Source organism: Hemicordylus capensis, chromosome 1 (genome assembly GCF_027244095.1).
Source record: "Hemicordylus capensis ecotype Gifberg chromosome 1, rHemCap1.1.pri, whole genome shotgun sequence".
Classification (NCBI taxonomy): Eukaryota; Metazoa; Chordata; class Lepidosauria; order Squamata; family Cordylidae; genus Hemicordylus; species Hemicordylus capensis.
Window position 1 is genome coordinate 439,451,820 of NC_069657.1, and position 23,259 is coordinate 439,475,078.

At 42.9% G+C, this 23,259-nt stretch overlaps 1 protein-coding gene across 29 annotated transcripts in view; it reads right to left on the bottom strand.

Moving 5' to 3' along the window:
- NRXN1 (neurexin 1) overlaps positions 1-23,259 on the bottom strand; it is a 1,475,796-nt gene that overhangs the window by 1,265,389 nt on the left and 187,148 nt on the right. For 17 of the 29 annotated variants that reach the window (XM_053244455.1, XM_053244402.1, XM_053244391.1 and 14 more), the window contains exons 3-4: positions 18,596-18,613; positions 6,497-6,526 (exon numbers count right to left, since the gene is read on the bottom strand). The exons of 6 other annotated variants lie outside the window; for them this stretch is intronic. In XM_053244455.1, the coding sequence (XP_053100430.1) occupies positions 6,497-6,526; positions 18,596-18,613 (48 nt within the window). Of the gene's footprint in view, positions 1-5,525; positions 5,604-6,496; positions 6,527-18,595; positions 18,614-23,259 lie in introns of those variants that run through there. 6 more of the 29 variants (XM_053244472.1, XM_053244369.1, XM_053244582.1 and 3 more) reach the window with 3 other exon arrangements.

A 23,259-nucleotide genomic window follows, 5' to 3' on the forward strand; every position in this document is an offset into this window, starting at 1 on the left:
TAAAAAGATCGCACAGACTGACTATAAAAAAAGGCATGACAAGGTAGCAGGGATGATACACTGGAACATCTGCAAAAAACCAGAAGCTGCCTGTAGCCAAAGATTGGTGGGACCATAAAATTGAAAAGGTTGTAGAAAATGAAGATGCAAGAATATTATGAGACTTCCGACTACAAACAGACAAACATCTGCCACACAATACACCAGATATAACTGTAGTCGAGAAGAAAGAAAAACAAGTTAAAATAATCAACACAGCAATACCAGGGGATAGCAGAATAGAAGAAAAAGAAATAGAAAATAATAACAAAATACAAAAGATCTACAAATTGAAATTGAAAGGCTGTGTCAGAAGAAGACCAAAATAATCCCAGTAGTAACTGGTGCCCTAGGTGCAATTCCAAAACAACTTGAAGAGCATCTCAACATCATAGGGGCCACAGAAATCACCATCAGCCAATTACAAAAATAAACTTTAATGGGAACCACCTATATTTTGCAACGATATCTATAATAACAGCAATATTGATAATAAAATTCAGCCATCCCAGGTCCTTGGGAAGGACTCGATGACTCGATAAAACAAACCAGTCAATCACACCTGTCTGATTGTGTAAACAATAAATAATAATATAAAACTATTTCAGACATTTGAAGGAATTAGGAATATGGACTCAAAAACAAAATCTATCTGTCTATTACATGGAATTGTATTATCTATGGTGTCAGTGGAGTCACTGAGACTGGTTAACTGAGTTGATATGATGGCATGGAATATTACAATTTTCCACCTGCTCAGGGAACAAAGTTGTCAGTTCTCTGTCTGTGAGAGAAGGGAACATATTCAATTTGACTGGATTGAAACATTGTCCTAGGACTAGGAACAGGTCCTAGGTCTAGGAAATGTTCTATGGAGAATGAGTTCTGGTGGAAGCTAAGCGGCAGGCACTATGGAGCAAGATGGCAAAAGCTGCGAAGGAGGGGTGAGTCAAAACAGAAGGGTGCTTTTCACAAAAAACTTATCCAGCTCTGAAAAGTGTCCACTTTCAGTGATTTTCAAGGGTGAAGCAAAGGGATGTAAGACAGCAGGAGTGAATTTATACAGGCTTCTCTCTAAATTAGCTTTGCCCTCAGGGAGATCATCACATGATCTGGCTATATGACATAATTGTCCATGAATATAAGAATGATCTGGGGGGGAAGTACAGAAACAGCAACTAAATATAGTTGTAAACAACTTGCAAACAAGATGAATCATGGGGGTTGGTGTGTAGAAAATCCTCTCCCCACAGAATTACCCTTCCATGAAAGCTGTTCCCTCACAGTCATTGGTCCTGATGGCAAATGGGGTGTGCTCACCTGGAATGAAGCAGAGGTTCATGAAGAGTGTGAGATCAGTCTTAATGTGCATCTCAGTGAGAGCTGTGTTTGTTTTGGCAAGCCATCTTCAAATCTTGGTTCCAGTCTTGGTTACAAATTTTGGTTACAATCTTCAAATCTTGGGTTTGACACCTCAAATGATCTTCAGGTTCTTGCCTTGGCATGGGTTCTCACAGTAACCAAGTCACAATCTTGGTCAACTGGGTAACCAAGATTGCAAGTAGTTTCTGTCTGTTGTGTGATCCCACCCATAGAGGTGTAAAAAGGAGAAGTACAGCTGAGGCAAAATCTTACCATTTGTGATAGGAATTGCTATATATTGTCAACAGCAAGGAAGTGGACAGGCAGTGGCGGTTTGGAAGGCTGGAGACTATGAGACAGTAACACAATGAAGATACTGGCACGGCCACTAAAGAGTTGCATAGAATGGGAATTCTGCCAGCTGCAGGCCTGGCAACTCTAAGGCAATATATGTGGATTTGTTTAATTGTAGTTTATTGTGTTTAATTTTTAAATCTTTTACTGCATTTTATGGATTATTCTTATGAGCTGTTTGGAGGGCTTGTTTTCAGCTAGTTAAGCAAAGATATAAATTCGAAATAAATAAAATAATATACAAAGACTGGGTGTTAAATTTACATTCTAATCTGAAATAACCAGATAATTCCCCATCTTCAGGCTTCTTATGCTCTAGTCTTCTTGTTTCATCATTTATGAAAACCGTCCATTTTTTAAAAAACCCTTCATAGACCCCATGACTCTGCATGGTCAGATAGGTAAGTCAAGTGTAAGCATGAGTCTTTAGAATGTTTACATGAGTAGATCCCAACAACAAGTTATACTTCAATTTACCCACAGAGGTACTGTAAATGACAATAGCAGCCTGATGGTAAAATATTCTGTGCTGCTACATGGTGTTTTGCATGGGCCATTCAAAGGCCATACTAGTGGAATACAGGAACATAACATAATGCTATGTGGACATTGCCACAATGTAATTGTCATCTTAAGGTAATAAACATCACTGCTAAATATGCTGTAAAGTATAAACTGAGGGTGCGGGTAATTTGTTCATGGCTTTAGTCTACTACTACTACTACTACTACTACTACTACTACTACTACTACTATTTCTTGTTTGCACAGTCAAACAGGTGTTATTGACTGGTTTGTTTTATCCAGACATCGAGTCCTTCCCAAGGACCTGGGATGCCAGAATTTTATTGTCAATATTGTTGTTATTATTATAGATATCATCACAAAATATAGGCTGTTCCCTCTTGTTGTTGTTAAATGCTGTAAGCTGCTTTGAACCTGTCAGAAAGAGTGGGATATAAATCTGATAGATAGATAGATAGATAGATAGATAGATAGATAGATAGATAGATAGATAGATAGATCTAAGGCTTGGTTTTCGCAGGCATCATGACTGTAACATCAAATGAAAACATACATGTGTATGTCAACCATCAGAAGATGGATTGCCATAGGCAGACCATCTGATGTGAACTCATACAATGCTTTTCAATGGAGAAAACTTACATATTTGGCCAAGAGTCATTAAGTGTAGCACTCAGGTGTGCATGCCTTGACTATTTTTTATTGTAAAAGGTCCACAGCAGAATGTTTTCAAGCAGATTACAGCAGAATAAGATAAGTAAAAGGAACACAAAGGACATAAAAATAAATACCATGTATTTGAGAGCCAGTTCTTAAGCACTGTGAGGCAATGCTGATTAGCTGAAATCAATAACTACCCCTACATCCCAAAATGTTCCTCATTTGGTATAGCTGCAGGCCACAGATATGTTGTGGAGGGTTATTTCCATTACCCCACCACCATTTTTTCTTTCCATTTATAGTAATAAATATGCATGCAATATTTAGAGAATAAATGATCAATAATTCTCTACATCACACATCTCTATTCCCAGTATACACACATAAAATGAATGAACGTAAATGAGTGAGTAAAATGTCAGAAAAATAACCCAGTAAAAGTGAAAATGACACAGTTGGGCTATTTTAGCTGGATCATGATTCATATCTCCATTTGACACAAAATGGGGAATAATCCTCCATGTAGCTTTTAACCTGACATTTCCTGTAAACATGGGTTTCAAGTAATTAGTCCAACTAGACATCAGGGCATAATCCTTTTTTCTGCTTCCCTCAGAGAAAATTCATTAAGTGTTCACAAGGCCTGTTGCATGAGAATCACAATCAAGAGATAGATATTACAGAAAAAAATATGATGCATTTGTTATATGAACATACAGGCATAATCCAGCCTGAGTTAAACCCATCTAAACCCCACTGATTATAATGGAAGGTTAAATGCACTGAGAATGCAAGGACACCAATACACATACTATTAATTTTTTCTCTTTTTATTTATAAGAGCTTCTGCAACAGTGAATTTTAACACTCAAGAACCCTTATAGGACATTAACATCCTAGTTATATTCAACAAAATATCACACACACTTTGTAGGCATATCACTATCATTTTAACATTATGTCACTGGCATTTTAAGGCACTGAAGTAACCCAATAACCTACAAAGCTCTGCAATGGCCACTCACTGTGGAAAAGAGAAATGCTGTGCAGGTTCAGATGACTGCCAGAAAGTAAGTTGGCAGGAACCACTGCTGCCTGAGGAGCAGTACTTCTGGGCATTTCTAGATCATCTAAACCAGCTGTGTTGGGTTGCCAATGTAGGGTTTACTCCGCCACCCAATATTCACCATACAACTTCAACAGAAGGTTATGGATGTCAGGTGGTGGCAGGAACCTGACATTGGTAACCCAACATTAAGATGACATGGACATGAGCAGAAGTACTGTCTCATGCTGGCAACATATGCTCCGAAGAACTGGCGATTGCTGGCAATTTACTTCCCAATAATTGTCTGACCTCACTCATTTTTTGTCAAACACAGAAGTTAAAAGTCTTGAGCAGCCTGAGTGAGCCTGCTTCCAATGTATTCCCAAACAATACTTTGAAGCATCATACAGAACTGACTTGTGATTCATGAGTTAAGACTCCATGCTCATCACCATATCCTTTCGTTGGGCTGTATTACACCCTCCTTTTGCCTTTGCTTTTTAAATTACACAATGCAAGGGAGCCCTGGTTTTATTTGTTCTCACACCAAATATTTTATTATTAGTAAAATTATGATTAATGAATAATAATAATAATAATAATAATAATAATAATAATAATAAAAATACAGCACAAGCCAGCAATCAAACATCCATCCAAATGGAAAAAATATAATGGTACTTTATTTTGCTCTCTGCTACTTCCCTCCTCTGTTCCATTTATACTTTTGGTATGCAACAAGCTAACAACATATTGGGGAAATCTCACAGATAAAGTGTTCTTGAGCTTCTGAAGCAGAAAGAAGCTCCAGTCATTCTTAGATTTACATGTCGCTGCAGCTGGCCATGGATCAAGATTCTCCACTCTGTCACTATCTGGTGGTATTGCGCTTGAGGTTGTCTCTGACAGTCTGAATTTACATTTTGCCAGGCACTGAGAATAGAATCCATACCTCAGACGGTGACTTTAATTCAGCTTCCCATCTCCAACTCCTGCCTTCAATCCTTCTTCCATGTTGCTCCCTTAATCCTAGAAAAACCTCCCTGTCTCCCTCCATTGTCAGGCCCACCCATCCCCATTCCTTGTCTGAATTTCTCCACTATAGATAGATATTTTTTCTGCAAGACCATAACAGAGATTCACATTGTCAGAGCTGTCAGTTACTATTATTATTTCTCGCCTACACCTCTATCAAGGTCTGTCTTCTCCTTTTGACTTTGTTTTGTGCATGATACTTAGATTGTAAAATCCATTGGGAACGGAACATACTACCCATATGTTCTGTACAGTGTCCAGCATCATGGTGGTACTAAAAAGTATGAATGCGATTATTTTCACACAAAATATTGAAAATATCCTTTAGAGAAGTTAGAAGAGCAACCTTCAAACTGGAAATCGACTTTTTGAGTGGGAGGGTTTTTCTTTTTTTCCTTACCTTGCGCTCCAATGACATATTTTACTAGACATGCATACCTACCTCCCGACACCACAGTACATCATTACTAAGTGCATCAAACACATTTGCATCACTCAGACATACTTTAAAGTATATAGATGGCATTCAGACAAAAGGGAAGGAAGGAAGGAAGAAAGTCATGTAATACCTTTACTTTTACCTATGGATTTGATGAAATGGTTCCATGAAGAAAGCATCGCCAGACAAAAAAGAGAACAAAGAAGAGAAACAACAGTAAGAGTCATGTGTGTGTAAATGTAAATGCCATCACATCCGAAATATGAAAAGAGACAAAGCATGAAATAAGTGTTTGAAGACAAATGGAAATGCAATGGTTGTCACACTTAAGAATTGCTGCTTTGCAACCCTCATGTACATGCAGAGGAACGTAGAAGTAACCCATGCTGCATTTTCAAACGAGTGATACAGAAGTGGCATGAACACTCATTAGGGGGAGAGAAGGTTGCACAGAATGATTGGGAAACACCACTTATTTTATCATGTTGCAAAACTGTATTCTTGGCATTCCAGAAGCCAGGAGCAAGTGCTTGCTGCATTTTCCAAACAGCCATGCATTGATGCGAAGCAGGGCCCTTTGCTTAGTGCTACAAACTCAAGACTCTTCTTTCGCAATCTTTCTGGGGAACGTGCTTCCTTTTCACTCATTGTTATTATATTTAAACGCTTTTAAAAGTCCCAGTCAGCTTCTTAGTATTTTCACCCTTGCCTTTTTCTTTCTTTCTTTTTAAAAAACAGTTATTGTATTGCAAATAGGGTGGGGGAGACAGTTGAAGAGGAGAAAAACAAAAGATTTTGGGAGCAAATTGGGGGCGGGGGAAAGTAGATAGAGCTACTTATTAGACACATATGCATACACACACAAAACAAAAAGAAATATGTGGCTAAGATCATGTGCTTATTGGCAGCCCGAGACAGCTCGCAAGCATTTGGCCATCATTTGCTGTGATGGATTTTGAAACAGCTACAGAACAAGAAAAAATAAAACAAAACTAAAACAATGAAAGCAGAGTGGAAAAGGAGCAGAACCCATACCTTGGTCGCCCATCATCAAGTGCGCCAGACCTTAAAGGGAAACAAGAGCACAGTCAGCAATGAACAAGGGTGCATGGGAAGGTGGTATCGTCACAGTGACAAAAATGTTTTGTTTTGTTCTGTTTTGTTTTGTTGGCAACAGGCATCTGTCTCCTGTGAGATGTTGGCATTACAAAGGAAAATTAAAAGAGCATTTTTCAACCACCGGTTGGAATGCTTTCGGGGGGCTGGGCAAGAGTGGGGCAAAAGAGCAATTGGGCTGCTATTCTAACACAAAGTAATGCTGCACTGTATGGTTTCTTCTCTAGGCATTAAAGTTGGGCTGAGGACAAAAATAATAAGGAAATGATTGCAAGCTCAATGAATTCCTGGAATATTCCATTTTATCTCATAAGCACTGGTCATATCATTTCACTAGGAGGACTGCTTGTTCTTTAGCTGCAAAATAGTTTTCTTTTTTGACTTCCAAACCTGGAATAGTATCAACCTGAAGAATGGGCTGGGTCTGATCTTTTTCCCCTCGTTGAAAATGAGCATTTCAAATAATTAAATAAAACAATTCCTTCATCACATTGAAATGATAATGCAAGGGATGTCTCCTTGTTTGTGTGAAACGTGAGAGCAGAATAAAGTCTGTTCCTGATTAGGCAAGTTATTAGCAATCCATTCGATGGAAGAAAATAACATAAACTGTAACTGAAAAACTCTCTTTGGTAGCAAGTGTTTTCTCCAATTTAGAATGGATTGCATTTCAAGAAGAAATCCGTTTTTGAATGAACTGCATTTCCCCCCATAGGACTGCTATTTTAATCATAACATCTATGCAAAGCATATTTGTTTAATTTTTTAATTTTATTTTATTGCCAAATGACAGCAAAATAATTAATTCACTTCTCTGGAAAACCAATTTGACACATTTTGTCCCCTTTAATAAAAGTTCAGGTTTTGTGGCGGTTTGGAGGGGGGTTGTGTGTGGTTATTTTTAAAAGAATACTTTGTTTTGAATTATAGTCAATTAGGGACAAAGCTGTATTAAAAGTATACAGCTCTTGGAGAAAATATGCTACTACATTCCCCATGTTTTCATTAATTAAGCCCTGTTCACACAAAGAAGGTGTGCAATAGAATATGCTGGTTTTCACTGGAAGGTAAGATTCCTAAAGAGTATCCTGAGATTTCTAATTCACAAAGCAAGTTTGGCGCACATAAGACACATAACAAGGCATCCTGTTGAAGGAGAGGTTTCAAAAGCAGAGTCCACATTCCAAATGTAGCATTTCACATTATCAATCCCTTAAATAAACAAAGTTTTAAACAAAAAGGCAAATTTGCATTGCACAAAGTATCTTCCGCACTGAATGAAACCCTGCATTAACATTCAAATATGGTAGAAATCTTACTTTGGCCTCTGTTGCAGTAAACCATGTTTTATTTAAATTCTGATCCTGCATGATAACCCTGAGGAGAATTCTGCATTTGATTTTGGAGAGGATGAAGTGGATCCGTGATTTGATCAGAGTGCAGAAGTCAGGAGTCCATTCAAATTTGATGGTGAATGTATGAAAAAAGAAAACCTCCAGACTTTTCCATTTTGATCGCTCATGGGAGACCAAAAGAAGATGCCTGGCATGAATGTTTCCTTGCCTCAAAGCCATTTACCAATGTTTATGCAACTTTTTTTTACAGAATTAAGTCCCAGTTCAGGGATTGTGATCAATGGGATTTATCCCCTGGTTAGGTGTGCACAGGATTTCAGCCTTCATGTCAACACATAATGTAGAGCCATGGGAGGCAACCTTGGCTCTCCAGCAGTTCCCGAACTACAATTCCCATAACCTCCAGCCACAATTTATTGTAGCTGGGGATTATGGGAATTGTAGTTCAGAAACAGCTGGTTAGCCAAGGTTGCCTAGCCTACCCATGTCATAGAGGCTACCACAGCTCTGTGCTGGAGAGGATACTGCAGCTCTGTGCTGTAGTACTTTGGCATGCAAAATTCTATGATAATGTTAAGAAAGAAATTTGTATATACCAAGTCCTTCATGGTAAAGGTTTTTCTTCTACTGACAATGTAATTAATTTGGGCTTTCTGAATAAGTATAACACCTGATTGTATCATCTGTTTCAAAAAATGTTTCAAATGGAAATGCACAGCCTACTAAACTCTACCACACACACTCTTTTCATTTTGTATGGGATGTATTCTCAGAGTTTCAAGTCCATCTTCCATCTGTACCTTACGTGTGTTTCTCTTTTTGTGTATTTATTGCTTGTCAGACTGACAGCAGCACTGAGTTAGACATGCCTTTTATCGAGGTAGTGATTATTGTGTGAGACATTAAAGTTACTTATACTCCCCTTTAAAAAGTGAAATTCCTAGTACATAAAAAGTTTAAGAAATTGAGATAATGATACTTAATATTAGTTTATGCATTTTTTTAAAAAAGCGTACAGGGAGCCAAGGACTGGAATCATTAATTAAGAGATAGATACAGTAAGCATTGGTTGGATATGTAATACAATGGGAGCTTGTACTAAGCTGTGGTCTATACACATGAAGGAGGGACATGCCTGATGAGTGGTGAGAACCAAGATAACTGTATGGAAGGTGGAAAGAAATTTGCAGAAGCATAAAATAAAGAAGGCAATGAGGCTCTTCACACAATTAGTGTGAAGAGCCATATGGGGGGTTGCAGAGAGAGTGGGATTGACCCGCTCTCCCCGCAGACAGTCACTGGCCTGTTGCTGGGTGGGTGGATTGCCCGCCCAGATGAGCAGTGGCTTCGCTCGGGTGCTCCTGCACCTGGTCATGGCTGATCTGGCAGCCCTAGGGGTTGGGCGAAGGGAAGCACGGCCTTGTGGCACCCCCCCGAGCCCCAGTAATGCACCGTGCAAGTGTGTCCCGTGCAAGTGTGTCTGCAAGCAGCCACGGCAGACACCAACCAAAAAATGGGGTTAATGGAGCACTCGCTCCGTTAACCTCATTTAAGGGGGAGTGCATTTAGATGGTCTTGCCGCCGGGAGCTGTATGGCTCCCCGTTGCTGCACACCAGGAGCAGAAACTGGGCTGGGCTCCCTTAGCCTGGTTTCTGCTGCTCATGTGAATTGCCTCTATGTATATACAGAAATTAAAACCAGATATTAATGTTAAGGATGAAATGGGTTTGGCTATGAAATTCATTAGTCTCTGAATGATAGAAGCTGAGTTAATGGTTCCTCATTGCAGCTGCATGGTTATTCTCCCTTTTCTCTTCCCTGAGTTCATTGTACCTTGATGCAGCTGTTATGCTGTCCTCCCCCTTTTCTCTTCCTTGCCTACTGCTTACCTCATGAGAAAGGAATTTAAGAACTGCTGAGATATTTTGGTTTGTGTAAGTGATGATGTATTGACATTGAAACCAGTTTTGTTTTTAACCTGTAACATCTAGTGAATGGTATTTTATCTTTTATCTTTGCCTAATAAAGAGGACTTGGTGGAAGACCTCTTTATTATGAGAGGAGAGCTGGTTTTGTGATAGCAATGACTTGTCCCCCTAGCTAAGCAGGGTCTGCCCTGGTTACATTTGAATGGGAGACCACATGTGAGCACTGTAAGATATTCCCCTCAGGGGACTGAGCCACCCTGGGAAGAGCAGAAGGTTCCAAATTCCCTCTCTGGCTTCTCCAAGATAGGGCTGAGAGAGATTCCTGCCTGCAACCTTGGAGAAGCTGTTGCCAGTCTGTGTAGACAATACTGAGCTAGATAGACCAATGGTCTGACTCAGTATACGGCAGCTTCCTATGTTCCTATGAAAAGTGAAAATTATTACTCTAAGAATTATGTAGACTTCAAAAAAGAATGGTTACAATGCTTTCAGTTTCATACACATAAGCCACCTCCCTAAGTATCCAGAGATGCAGCCAAGTAATTCCCACGATCAGTGAGAAGAGCTTTGGGCAGGTCTCGGGGAGAGCGGGCTAACACCCCTCCCCACAGACAACCACTGAGCCATTCCCTTGATCAGCTGCCCACATGATTACCAGCTCCATCATGGAGTCAGTAGGGACGGTGGGGACCAGTGACTGCCCAGCCCTTGGAAGTCTCAGAAAGCCCTGCACAAGTGCATGGGGCTTTCCAAGGAGACCCCTGATATCAGGAGGCTTGTTTTAGCCTCCCGGTCAGGGGTCTCCTCACAAGCCGTGCTGTGGCGACTCACAATCAAAGAAATGGGGTTTGTGGAGTGCTCGTTCCACTAACCGCATTTATGGGGAAGGCTACATTGGCGGGCTAGCCGCCGTTGAGCCGCAGAGCTTGCCTGCAAGCCTGGTGGTTCTCACGATGGAGGAAAACCGGGCTAGGCTCCCTGAATAGGCTCATTGTGAATTATGCCCTGCTGGGAATGCTGCTCTTCTTGAATCTAAACACTCCTGTTTCTTTTGCTTTGAGCTATGTGTTGGCTGTGGGGGGAGGGAGGAATTAAGAAAGGTGTGCAAGATGGGTCAAGGAAACTGCAGACAAAGAAATTCACATTTTTATAGAGGAAGGGTGGGATCCAGCCCCTCCCTCCTGTGTAAGTAAAAAAGCACTTCCATATCTGAATGGGAGGGGGGTATCTCTTTGCAATGCATAATGCCTCATAGGGTTACACTATAGACATCCACATGAGCACAACTCTGGGTGGCCTTAAGAAGTCATGGAGGATGCCGCTAGAAGGAAAAAAGTTCCCTTGTGCAAGCACAATACCACATGTGGCACCTGGAATCCTGGACCTTTAGAAATTGATATTTTTTAGTACATGCAGAGCAGAAGCCAAGATGCATTGTGGAGTATGAGAACACTTCAAAAAGATTATCTTGTAGAACCCAGCCTACCCCTAATTCAATGTTTAATGGATTTGGGCAATGGCTGAAATCAGCTCCACCACTTTAAATGCAATGGCTATGTTGATACATACACTTTGAGCAGCTCCTATGTGCATAAGCTAATCAAGCAGGAGTGTTCACCCACAGACCATCCTATATGTCCTTGTACACATTGGTCCCTATGTATTCTTGCTGCTAAGAGTTAAATGGCTACAGTCCTACACACAGTACGCAGATCCGTGCAGCCCCCACCGGCTCTGTGATGGAGCCAGTAGTCGTGTGGATGGCCGATCCAGCTGCCCGGGCTGCAGGCTTGATTGTCTGTGGGGAGAGCCCAGTAAGGTGCTTCACACCAATTGTGTGAAGTGCCTCAAAAAGGCAGAGTAAGTAAGTGGAAGTCTGATCGACTGGAAAAGAGTTTAGTGAGTTTGACATGAATGATAAAACCCCAATAAGCCTGGCTGATGGGAGAAATATCATTGTAGAGGGCAGAGGTACAAACAACATATCAGAGTGTTTGGATCAAAACTATATACATATGTTCCTAAAGAGAAAATAAATAAACTGAACTGCAGATGTGAAGAAGGAATACTCTCTGGATATACACTAGGAGGAAAAGGAGACAGAATCCTTGATGTGGCCAAGGATTGTGAGAATACACAATGTGGTATATTTTGATGGAAATCAAAGGCCAATCACAAGTAAAGTGCCAGAAATCGGAACAGAGATCCAGACAGAAAAAGAACCAAGAGAAGAAGATATTCCCATAAGCCTGGAGATAATCAGCGAACTAGAACTAGAAGGGGAAGCAGAAGCTGAGCCAGAAGTGAAATGCTCACAAAGATCCAACAAAGGGCTTCCACACAGGAGACTCTCCTTCATGGCCAGAAAGGGAGAAATCCAGTAACCCTGCATATGGGAAGACACTGAGGCTCTCCACACGAGCAATGTGGAAAGCCTGCAGGGGCTCTATGGGGAGAGCGGGCTTATTCCACTTGCCCTACAGACAAGCAGGGAGCTCACCCTGGGTGGCCGGATTGGCTGCCCACACAATTACCGGCTCTGTCACAGAACTGGTAGGGGCGGCGCGGATTGGGGCCTGCTCGGCCCCTGGAAGTCCCAGAATGCCCCACATGAATGGGGCATTCTGGGGAGCCCTCAATGATGGAAGTCTTGTTGTACCCTCCTGGTTGGGGGTCTCCTCATGAGTCACCGTGGTGCAAAACCATAACATTGCAACACACAACCAGGTAAACAGGGTTAGTGGAGCGTTCACTCTGCTAACCTAATTTTTTTTTGGGAGGGGGGGTTAAAAGGGCTTGCCACTGGGAGCTGCACAGCTCCTGGAAGTTCAAACGCACGGTGGAAACCAGGCTGGGCACTCTTAGCCCAGTTTCCACCGCACATGAGAATTGCCTCATTGAAAGACTGCCAATACATTAAGCTGAAATTTGGAGAATAGCTGCAGAAGAAGAGATAAAATCTCTACACAAGAATAAAACTTGGACACTTGTGGAACTGCCCACTGAAAGAAAGGCAGTAGGTTGCAAATGGGCTTTCAAAACCAAACACAATGCAGAAGGAGACATCAAGCACTACAAAGCCAGACTAGTAGCCAAGAGATGCTCTCAAAAATATGGTGAAGACTGTGATGAGACATTTGCACCTGTTGTGAAGTATACTCCAATATGAACACTTCTCAGCATAGTAGCAGCAAGAAAGATGCAAGTTGATCTTCTAGGTGTGAAAACTGCATTTCAGCATGGAAAAATAAAGGAAGACATCTACATGGAGCAGCCACCAGAATTTGAAGCACCTGGAAAAGAGAGGTTTGTATGCAAACTCCAGAAAAGCATCTAGGGCTTAAAGCAAGCTGCTAGAGCATGGAATGAGAAGCTGAACCAGATGTCACTCAAGGAGCGGCTCATGCAAGGAAAAGCTGACCCTTGCCTATACTCAAGATTCAGAAATGAAGAGAGGGACTTAGGAACACAGGAACATAAGAAGCTGCCATATACTGAGTCAGACCATTGGTCTATCTAGCTCAGTATTGTCTACACAGACTGGCAACAGCTTCTCCAAGGTTGCAGGCAGGAATCTCTCTTAGCTCTATCTTGGAGAAGCCAAAGAGGAAACCTTCTGCTCTTCCCAGAGTGGCTCCATCCCTGAGGGGAATATCTTACAGTGCTCACATGTAGTCTCCCATTCAAATGCAACCAGGGCAGACCCTGCTTAGCTAGAGGGACAAGTCATGCTTGCTACCCCAAGACCAGCTCTCCTCTCCAAGAGAATCACCACTTTGAAAGGTGTCTCTTTGCTCACTTAGCAATCTGATAAGCATCCCCTCAACTCCATCCTCCCAGTCACTCATGTACATTTAGAAATACTGAATAGCACAGGACCTGGACAGAGCCCTTTGGCACTACTTTTGTATTTTTATTTTATTTTTACATCTATATTCCGCTCTTCTTCCAAGAAGCCCAGAATGGTTATATTTCTCCTCACAGCATGGCTGAATGGGGAGTTGAACTTGGGTCTCCCCGGTCCGAGTCCAGCACTCTAACCACTACAACACACTTATATGTTGATGACTTGAATATAATGACTATATAGGTGCAGCACTGGGAATTCTGAGCAGAAGAGTAAGTGCATCAACTAAGAATAACTGGACTGCAGTCAAAAGGCTGAGAAGATACTTGAAGGGTACCACACACTTCAAACTTTTGATATCAGCAAACAGCAACCTCAGACTAGTGGAATACATGGATGCAGACTGGGCTGAGGACAAAACTGCTCTCGAGTCCACAAGCAGAAATCTGTTTTTCTATGGAGGCGGAAGCATCAGTTGGACTAGCTGGAAGCAGTCAATTGTTGCACTTCCGTTCAAAGAAGCAGAGTACATATCAGCTGGCCAAACATGTCAAGAAGTCACATAGCTAGCTACACATAGCTAAAGCCTGTTATACTTTAGAATTGATGAGCCAAAGCCAGCTGAAATGTTTGAGGGCAACCAAGAGTCCATCCAACAATCCTGAAGGAAAAGACTATGAGATATTCCCATGAACAAGCGGAATCGGGCTAGATTTCACCTGATCGTGGGAGCCACAAGGCTCGCAGGCGAGCCCGGTGGCCTCCAGGCGGTTAACCCGCCAAACAACCTCTCCCCTTAAACCAGGTTTGCGGAGCGAGTGCTCCGCAAACCCAGTTTTTTATATTGTGAGTTGCCGTGGCATGGCTCCGCGCTGCAGCAACTCGCAAGTAGACCTCCAACCGGGAGGCTTAAAAGCAGCCTCCCGGCTCGGAGGTCTCTCTAGTATGCCCTGCGCGCTCACTCAGGGCATGCTGGAGCTTCTGGGGGCCACACGTCCCCCAATCTTCCCAGCCCTGGCCAGCTCCTTGACGGAGCCGGCAGTCGTGTGGGCGGCCGCTGTGGCCGCCCAGAGCAGACTGTCAGCTCGTCTGGGGGGAGAGCGGGCTAAGCTCGCTCTCCCCGTAAACCCCCTAGAGGCTCTTCACACTAATCGTGTGAAGAGCCTCTATGTCTCGAAAAAGCACATAGACGGAGCACCACAATGTTTGAGAGCCACAAGAGAGTGGGCTTGTTAAGCTGAAGTACTGTCCAACTCAAGACATGATAGCAGATGGGCTGACCAAGCTGCTAAAAAGAGACAGCTACCAGATTCTTTCAGATAAGATGGGAGTCATGGATTGGTACACAGGATGAGTAGAAGGGGTGCTGGAGATGCAGCTCCTGATGTCATCGACTCTTAGCACCACTAACCTTCGTATCTGGCGCTCCTAGACCTCTAGAGGTAGAGATAGTGAGCAAGGGAATCCCCTCTCTGACCATCCTTTCTCTACTACCCCTTTGTTAGACTGATATTCTCAAGATTCATTCCCTCACCTGGAGAGAAAGATACTTCCTTCTTCTCCCACCCCTTTTCCTATATGTAGCTAGCATCAAGGCATGTAGGCCTTATATATCTCCCTGCTGGATTTCCTAAATAAACTACTTTAGAACTTTAACTCCATGTCTCCAGAAAATATCAATTAGCAGTGCTCTCCTTATCTGTGCACTTCCACTGCAGCTGGGGCAGATAAAGAAATCTCCCCTCCAAGCTCTCTAACAGAGAGTAGGTTTTGGTTTAATACAATAAGTTTCTCCTAAATTGTTAGAGAAGTTTGGCAATGAAACCAATTACTGGTGGGTGGGTGTGTTCTCTTTCGCTGAAGGTCTTCACAGAGAGTCCAGACAGCCATCTGCTGGAAGAGTTCTAGCTTTAGATTTTCTGCATCAAGAAGGGGTCTGGACCAAAGGGACTTCAAAGAACCCTCCTACTTTCAGATTATATGAACTCTTGGACAATGTAGTTCTGGATACTGTACAGACCTCACTGGCTGTACTGGTTATGCATCACCTCCACCTGCAAATGCATATACATATCTGCAGTTCAAATGTGCAGATGATCAACTCAGAACAAAGTTGGAAGCACAATTGACTCTGGGGTCAATCACTGTACCTCTGACCCCCGATGAGCAACTGGTGCACACACACTCTAAGCCAGATATGTACAGTGTGTGACCCATCAAGCCAAATGCAGCCCACCAGCTATATATTGTAATTGATGAATGTTTCAACATGGCCCTGCATCTTTCCCCCCACAACAGTCCCACAATGGCAGCCAGCCAAAACAGAAGGTGTTGCAAGCCTGGTGGCTCACAACTTGTTATGGTCTGCCCAAAGTTCAATCTTTCTGCTAGGGATGAACATCAGGCCCCAAATGGGTCATGCGAATAAGGCATTAAAATGTAAATAGAATTCTTAGTATGTATGTAGTAAGAATGGACTTTCACTTATTAATCTTGCCACCTTCCTCATGTGCCAACAACAGTTTATGTCTATTTCCCCCTCCCCATCAGGTTACTTTGGTTAAGGATTTGTTTTGCTTTCCAGAGAAAATTCTTATCTGTTGTTAATTAAAGTGGCTCCACAAAGTGCAGTGAAGGCTGAGTGATAAAGGCCAGCTGAAGACCTTACTCACTGTACACTTTCATGTTAGCTGTCTTGGGACCTCAGAAGGTATTTCCCTTCATTAAATTCTTGATGCAGTTTTGTTTAAACTGTCATAGCTTCCTCCAGAATAAATTTCAATAATAGCAATGAAATTTTCTATGATGAGAATAAGTTACTACTTGAAACATACCCTGAAAACTTTAAATCTTAAAACAGGTTTGTATGAATTGTGAGTGTCCAAGCAGAGTGTAGCCCACCTGGCATGTTTGGTAGCCTACAAGAGAGTTCAAACAACTTCCTGGTTTTGCAGCACTCTGGGGTTGTACAATTGGCAGGACAGCATCTGACAGGCCACAATAGTTAGTTGATAAATTTTGTCCATCTTGTCAGATCATAAAGGTTCATCAGACTGCCATGAACACCAGAGCTATCAGTCAATAATGAACATACTGCACTTTCCATATGAAGTCACAAAATCCACATGCACCCACACGCAGCATATCAACTAGCCATGTACTTACCGATATTCTGACTAGACAGAATTTCATGTTAGCCTTTTCTGCTTTGGATAACTTACTTAAGGACATTTATTGCACACATCCTCTGATTCTTTCAACAAATAAAGGATCTTACAAAAAGGATTTTGGCCAATCAGATTTTTTGGTTCCACATAATTGCTCCGTACAAAGGAATGGAACAATGACTAAGTATGATGTTAAAGAGAAAGGAGCTGTTGATGCCTCTAATAATGGCACAATGTGCACATTTAGCATTGTTATTCAGGATGAAGAGGAATGCTCCAATTATTTTTACAAATGGCAAGTGCACAATAGTACTTGAAATTTGGGGGATGATCTGCCAATCATGCCAGAATTTAAACCATGACTTTGTTTTTTATCCCCATACAGGGCAGATTAAAAAATTAGCTTCTCCCTATTCCAGATTGGTGATGCTGTAAAAGACGCCCACCCCAATCATAGGACTACAATGGACCCCAATGACACAGGCCATTGGTTAAAGAAACATCCTGTCAGCCGCCCGCCCCCGAATCGAGCCAGTCCCACTGAATTCAATGCGGCTTATTTGCCACCTAATGGTGCAGCGGAGAAATGACTTGACTAGCAAGTCCAAGGTTGCCAGTTAGAATCCCCACTGGTATGTTTCCCAGACTATGGGAAAACACCTATATCAGGCAGCAACAATATAGGAAGATGCTGGAAGGCATCATCTCATACTGCATGGGAGATGGCAATGGTAAACCCCTCCTGTATTCTACCAAAGACAACCACAGGGCTCTGTGGTCGCCAGGAGTCGACACCAACTCGACAGCACATTTTACCTTTACTTTTATTCCCAGTAATTGGTTATAAGATTGCAGGATTTGGCCTCCCACCCTGGAAAAAGTCCTGTGGACATGCAAGAACACAGAAGGACTTGTACATGCTTGGTAGAGAATTTAACATCTTTTTTCCTCTAGCAGTAATCCCTCCATTCCACAATTACAATTAACCTGTAGGCTGTAGGTAGCTGTCTCATTTTACAAACCCCTGTACAGTGCTAAGTGGTTCTAGGTGTTAAAAGTAATAAAAATAAGAATGTCAAATCACCAGCCATTCACTGAGTGCTTAAACTCAGGGATAGTCCAAAAACTAGCTCAGAATAAAGCATGGGTGGAAGGTGCTGCTGAGAAAAATAAGCTATAAACTCTACTAGGCACCATATGAACCCTTTTGCAAGTCTAACGGGGTTTGCTGGAGTGTAGCCACAGTTTATGATTCTGGCATGATACTCTTAAATGGATTTGCATCAATTAAAAAAAAGATAAGTCATTAGCTCATTGTGCAAATTTGCCAAACCCAAATGCTCAAAAGCAACCAGTAAGTCAGGCCATCCAATTAATGAGGTTATAAAATGCAAATACGTTTTGGGGTTCTTTTATTTCTCCTTTAGTTTCTGAGTCATTAGAGTTATTAGTGCAATAACACTGCCTTTTGACCAGAAAAGGTCTTATTTATTTCCCAAATGAAACTGAGATTATCCTCATTCCGACAATGTATTAAAAATAACCATATACCACCACCGTGTTATAACCTGAAAATTCTCAGTAGGAAGAAGGAAATCAACTTACCGTCTTTAAGGATAAGGTGAACCATTATAAACACTAAGCAGGAGGCTAAACACTAAACAGGAGGGATAGGAGGGGGGAGAAAAGAGGTCAGGAAAATAAGACAGAAAGCACCCACCTTCCACATAGTTGTCTTCTGAAAGCACATAACAAGGAGGGAGAGAAAAGGAGAAAAAAAAAACATTCATTAAGCAGCATGCAGACTGGAAATGGCCTTTGCATGTGAGCATCATGCAAGGCACCAAACACCACATGCAAGTGATCCATTGCTACCATCCAAAAGGAGAGGGAGGGAGACCAAAAGCACAGGGAAGCAGTGCTGTTGTCTTCATTAAAAGAAAATCCCGGTTCTACACGCAATATGAAACAAAAAGAGTGCAATTTCTCAAGTGAAAGGGGGTTTGTTTGTTAAACGGGCCTGTGTGCTATTAGGATTCATCCATCAAAAGTTCTTGGGATAGTCAAGGATTTCAAAGGGTGCCATGGTGTCCAGTGGTTAATCTCTAAAAGGAGAAACAAAAAGAGAGAAAGGTGCTGGGATTCAAGTCTATCCAGAAGGCACACCCTCCTTTATCAGAACTCTTTCCCCTGTATAGCCTAGATAGCTGAAGGGAGTTAGCTGATGCTATTCAGTGACAAAGAAAAAGCGGTCTACAAAGGCTCAGAGGCACTCTTGAATATGACTACTTCACATATTCCAGAGCAAAGCATGACGTTTAATTTTTTTAAAAACATGTTTATTGGCCATGCTCCAGTAACTTTTTCTACAGCCAGGCGTAGTGCCATTTAGGACTTATCTCATACCAGGTAAAGAGGACCTGTTAAATGTGGGGGCCAGGTATACAGGTGTGTAATGACATAGGAACAAGGACATTAGAAAAATGTGGCAACCCTAAATGCAGGTTCGAACTTTGGTGGACCCCCAGTTCAAACTAAGCCCTGTCTGTGTATAGCTACGCCCTGTGTGTATATATCTATATGAGATTTTGTCCCAATTTTATCATCATTATTTCCAAAGAATCCTGGGGGATTATAATTTGATATGGGTTCTGATAATTCTCTGTAAGAGATCATTAGCTTGCCCTTGCAGAACTATTATTCCCAGGGATCCCATGGGAAAGGGAATGAGGGTGAAACCAATATGCATTTTTAGAGTTGATATACAATGAGGGTATTGTCACGATCCGTGGAAAGTGGGCTAAGAGAGCTTAGCCCGCTTCCCACGGATCGTGGGAACCACCAGGCTCGCAGGTGAGCCCGGTTTCCCCAAAGCAGGTCACCTGCTTAACTTCCCCTCCCCTTAGACCAGGTTAGTGGAGCAAGCGCTCCTCTAACCCGGGTTTTTTGGTGGTACATTTCCGCAACGCGGCTCCACGCCGCAGCAACACATGAAGAGACCCCAGCCAGGAGGCTGAAACATGCCTCTCCACCCTGGGGGTCTCTCCAGGATGCCCTGCGTGCTCGCGCAGGGCATCCAGGAACTTCTGGGGGCCACATGGCCCCTGATCCCCACAGCCCCCACCAGCTCCGTGACAGAGCCAGCAGTGGTGTGGGTGGCCGATCCGGCCGCCCAGAGTTGCCTGAACGATTGTCTGCGGGGAGAGCAGGCTAAGCCCGCTCTCCCTGAAAACCTGTTTTCGGTGAGTCTCACTGATCATGAGACTTGCCTCCATGTAACTTTCATGCTAAAGACTTCTCTAAAATAGAGATGCCAGGAGTGGAACCAATTATGGAATAGAAAGGGTTCTTGTACTTTTAATAGTAGTACAGAAGAGGCCTGTAGTACAGGTAGGAGAAGATGCATCTGCAGAAATTCCCTCTTCTATTTAAAAAAACAGAAGCCCACTCTCCTATCCTCTGTAGACTGGTCACCCTAGGCTTTCCAACTTTTTCCTTTGTATTGGCAGCTGCATGGTAGACAGAAATACAACAGGTGGAAGTATTTCCTAACCATGCTAGATGCAACTATTAAAGGCTCAGAATCTTTCTCTAGATTCTAAAACATTTGGAAGCAGTGTTCTGTTTGCTTAATTCCACTTTTCCCCCTTTTAAAAGCCAAACTGCAGTTGTAGCAAACAGGATAGGCTGGATCATTTGTGGCAAGACTGTAGAGTTAATTAATACGAATGAGCAACACCCACAGAATTATGTCTAATTCTATTAACTAGTTGCATAAACTGGCATTTCCCATCAACAATGATCATTTCTCTCCCACTCAAAAATCAGGAAAATGTATGATGGCTCAAAATAGTCTGAGGCTATTAAAACTGTGGGGACGTAACTGGCATATGAAGCAAATCCCATGTAACTTACTCTTTGGTATTCTAATTTATTGTAATATACCTTTTCCAGTTTAAGTGGTAGAAAAACATCAAAATGGAACTCAATCCTAAGCAAATTGGCTGCAACCCAGAAATGTGTGGTCCATGCACAGGAGGGCTTTTCTGAAGATCTTCCCATTCAGAAGTTATTGTCACTGGCTCTCTCAAGCTTATTTTTGCCAAACGGAAAACACAGAGAAATATATTGGAGTATTCCTACTCCAAAGGCAGTTTCCAGTTAGCAATGCAAAGTTAGCAAAGCAAATTCTATGGAAGGGAGGCTGAAAAGCAATCAATGGGAGGAGCTGGTGAAAAAGAAATCTGCTAGTTGTTTGGCAAGTACAAGAGGTTTAAGTCTCACTATACATGGCTGGTGGGATGTGTTTGGCTTGATGGGACACATTTCATACAGACCTCTATTATGAACATAATGAGGCTCTTCTCACAATCAGTGAGAAGAGCCTGGATGGGGTTTGCGGGGAGAGAGGGCTGAGCCAATCAGTTTGCTCTGGGTGGCTGAACCGGCTGCTCACACAACTGCCGGCTAAGTTAGGGAGCTGGCAGGGATTGGGAGGATTGGGGCCGTGCAGCCTTCGGAAGCTCCAGCATGCCCTGTGTGTGCGTGCAGGGCATGCTGGAGAGACCCCCGAGTTGGGAAGCTGCTTTTCAGCCTCCCAGTAAGGGGTCTACTCGTGAGTTGCCATGGTGCAGAACTGTGCCATGGCAAGACATGATTTAAAAAACCGCGTTTGCGGAGAGCTCGCTCCGCAAACCCGGTTTAAAGGCAGGGGTAGTTTAGCGGGTTATCCGCTTAGGAACCTACTGGGCTCGAAGCCGAGCCCGGTGGTTCTCATGATGGGAGAAAATCGGGCTAGCCTATGCTAGCCTGATGTTCTCCCATCGTGTAAATAGCCTCCATGTATGAACACCACCACATGATCTCACCCACAGTCAGATGACGGATTCTTGAGGTCCATGGATCTGATATGATGGGGTATCCAAGTAACAGCTATTCACACCTTATTCTGTCCTCAAATGGTGCTCAGAAGCTGTGGTTGACTATAAGAGAGTCAACATTAGAAGCTGTCTTATACTGAGCCCGACCCTTGGTCCATCTAACTCAGGCATCCCCAAACTGCGGCCCTCCAGATGTTGCTGAACTACAACTCCCAGCATCCCTAGACACAATTATTTGTGGCTGGGTATGCTGGAAGTTGTAGTTCAGCAACATCTGGAGGGCCGCAGTTTGGGGATGCCTGATCTAACTCAATACTGTCTATACCAGGGATTCTCAACGTTGGGTCCCCAGATGTTATTGGACTTAAACTCCCATAATTGCCAGCTACAGTGGCCTTTGGATGGGGATTATGGGAGTTGAAGTCCAATAACATCTGGGGACCCAACGTTGAGAATCCCTGGTCTATACTGACTGGCAGCAGCTCTCCAAGGTTTCATGCAGGAGTCTTTCCCAGCCCAGCCTGGAGATGCTGCCAGGGACTGAACCTGGGACCTTCTGCATGCAAAGCATATGGTCTACCACTGTCAATGCCCCATCCCCTGAGGGTAATATCTTACAGCAAACAGGGCTCAAATGTCGTCTCCCATCCAAATGCTAACCAAAGTGAACTCTGTTTCGCAAAGGGAACAATTCATGCTCACTGCCACAAGACCGGCTCTCCATCCCATTTGAAGAGACTGAAGCTGGATTTAGAAAAGGTAGAGGTCATGCTGGTGGGAATTCCAGAGTTCTGGGAGAGAGGAGTCTGCTCAGTAAAATAATAAAACAGATTAGGCCCAATTCAAGCTAAATCATCTAACCTCAAAAGAATGGCAAGGGAGCTCTTCTCATGACTGGTGAGAAGAGCTCTGGGGTGGTCTGCAGGGAGAGCCAGTTTCACTTACCCTCGCCACAGATGATCGGCCTCCCATTTCTGGGCAGGTGGATTGCCTGCCCAAACAAATGGCTGCACTCCTGGCAGCTCCATGTGTTGCAGTGCTGGGACGTGCTGCTGTGCATTGGCCTGCCCCCCAGAGCTCCAGTAATGCACCACATGATTGTCCTGTCCATTATTGGGATCCCCCCCTCCAAGTGAGCCAGCCATGGTTGCAAGCAGCCACGGCTGACACACGATCAATAAGTGAGCTTACGGCAGCGCTCGCTCCCTTAACCTCATTTTAGAGGGAGGCTACTTTGGTGGGTGTGCAGCTGTAAAGCCGCTGGAATAGGGCCTGATCCTGGTGGTTCACACGCACGTGCAAAACTGGGCTGGCCTCCCTTAGCCCAGATTTGCATGAGTGTATGAATAGCCTCAGTAAATAGGACCTGGATAATTTAGCGCAAGCATGCACAATTTGTAACCCAGGAAATGAAACACAGCCCGGCTTACAAAATAGTCATGGTACTAACTCACCCCGATCATTTGCATATATTAATTCATTTTAAAATGTTCCAGGTTATATT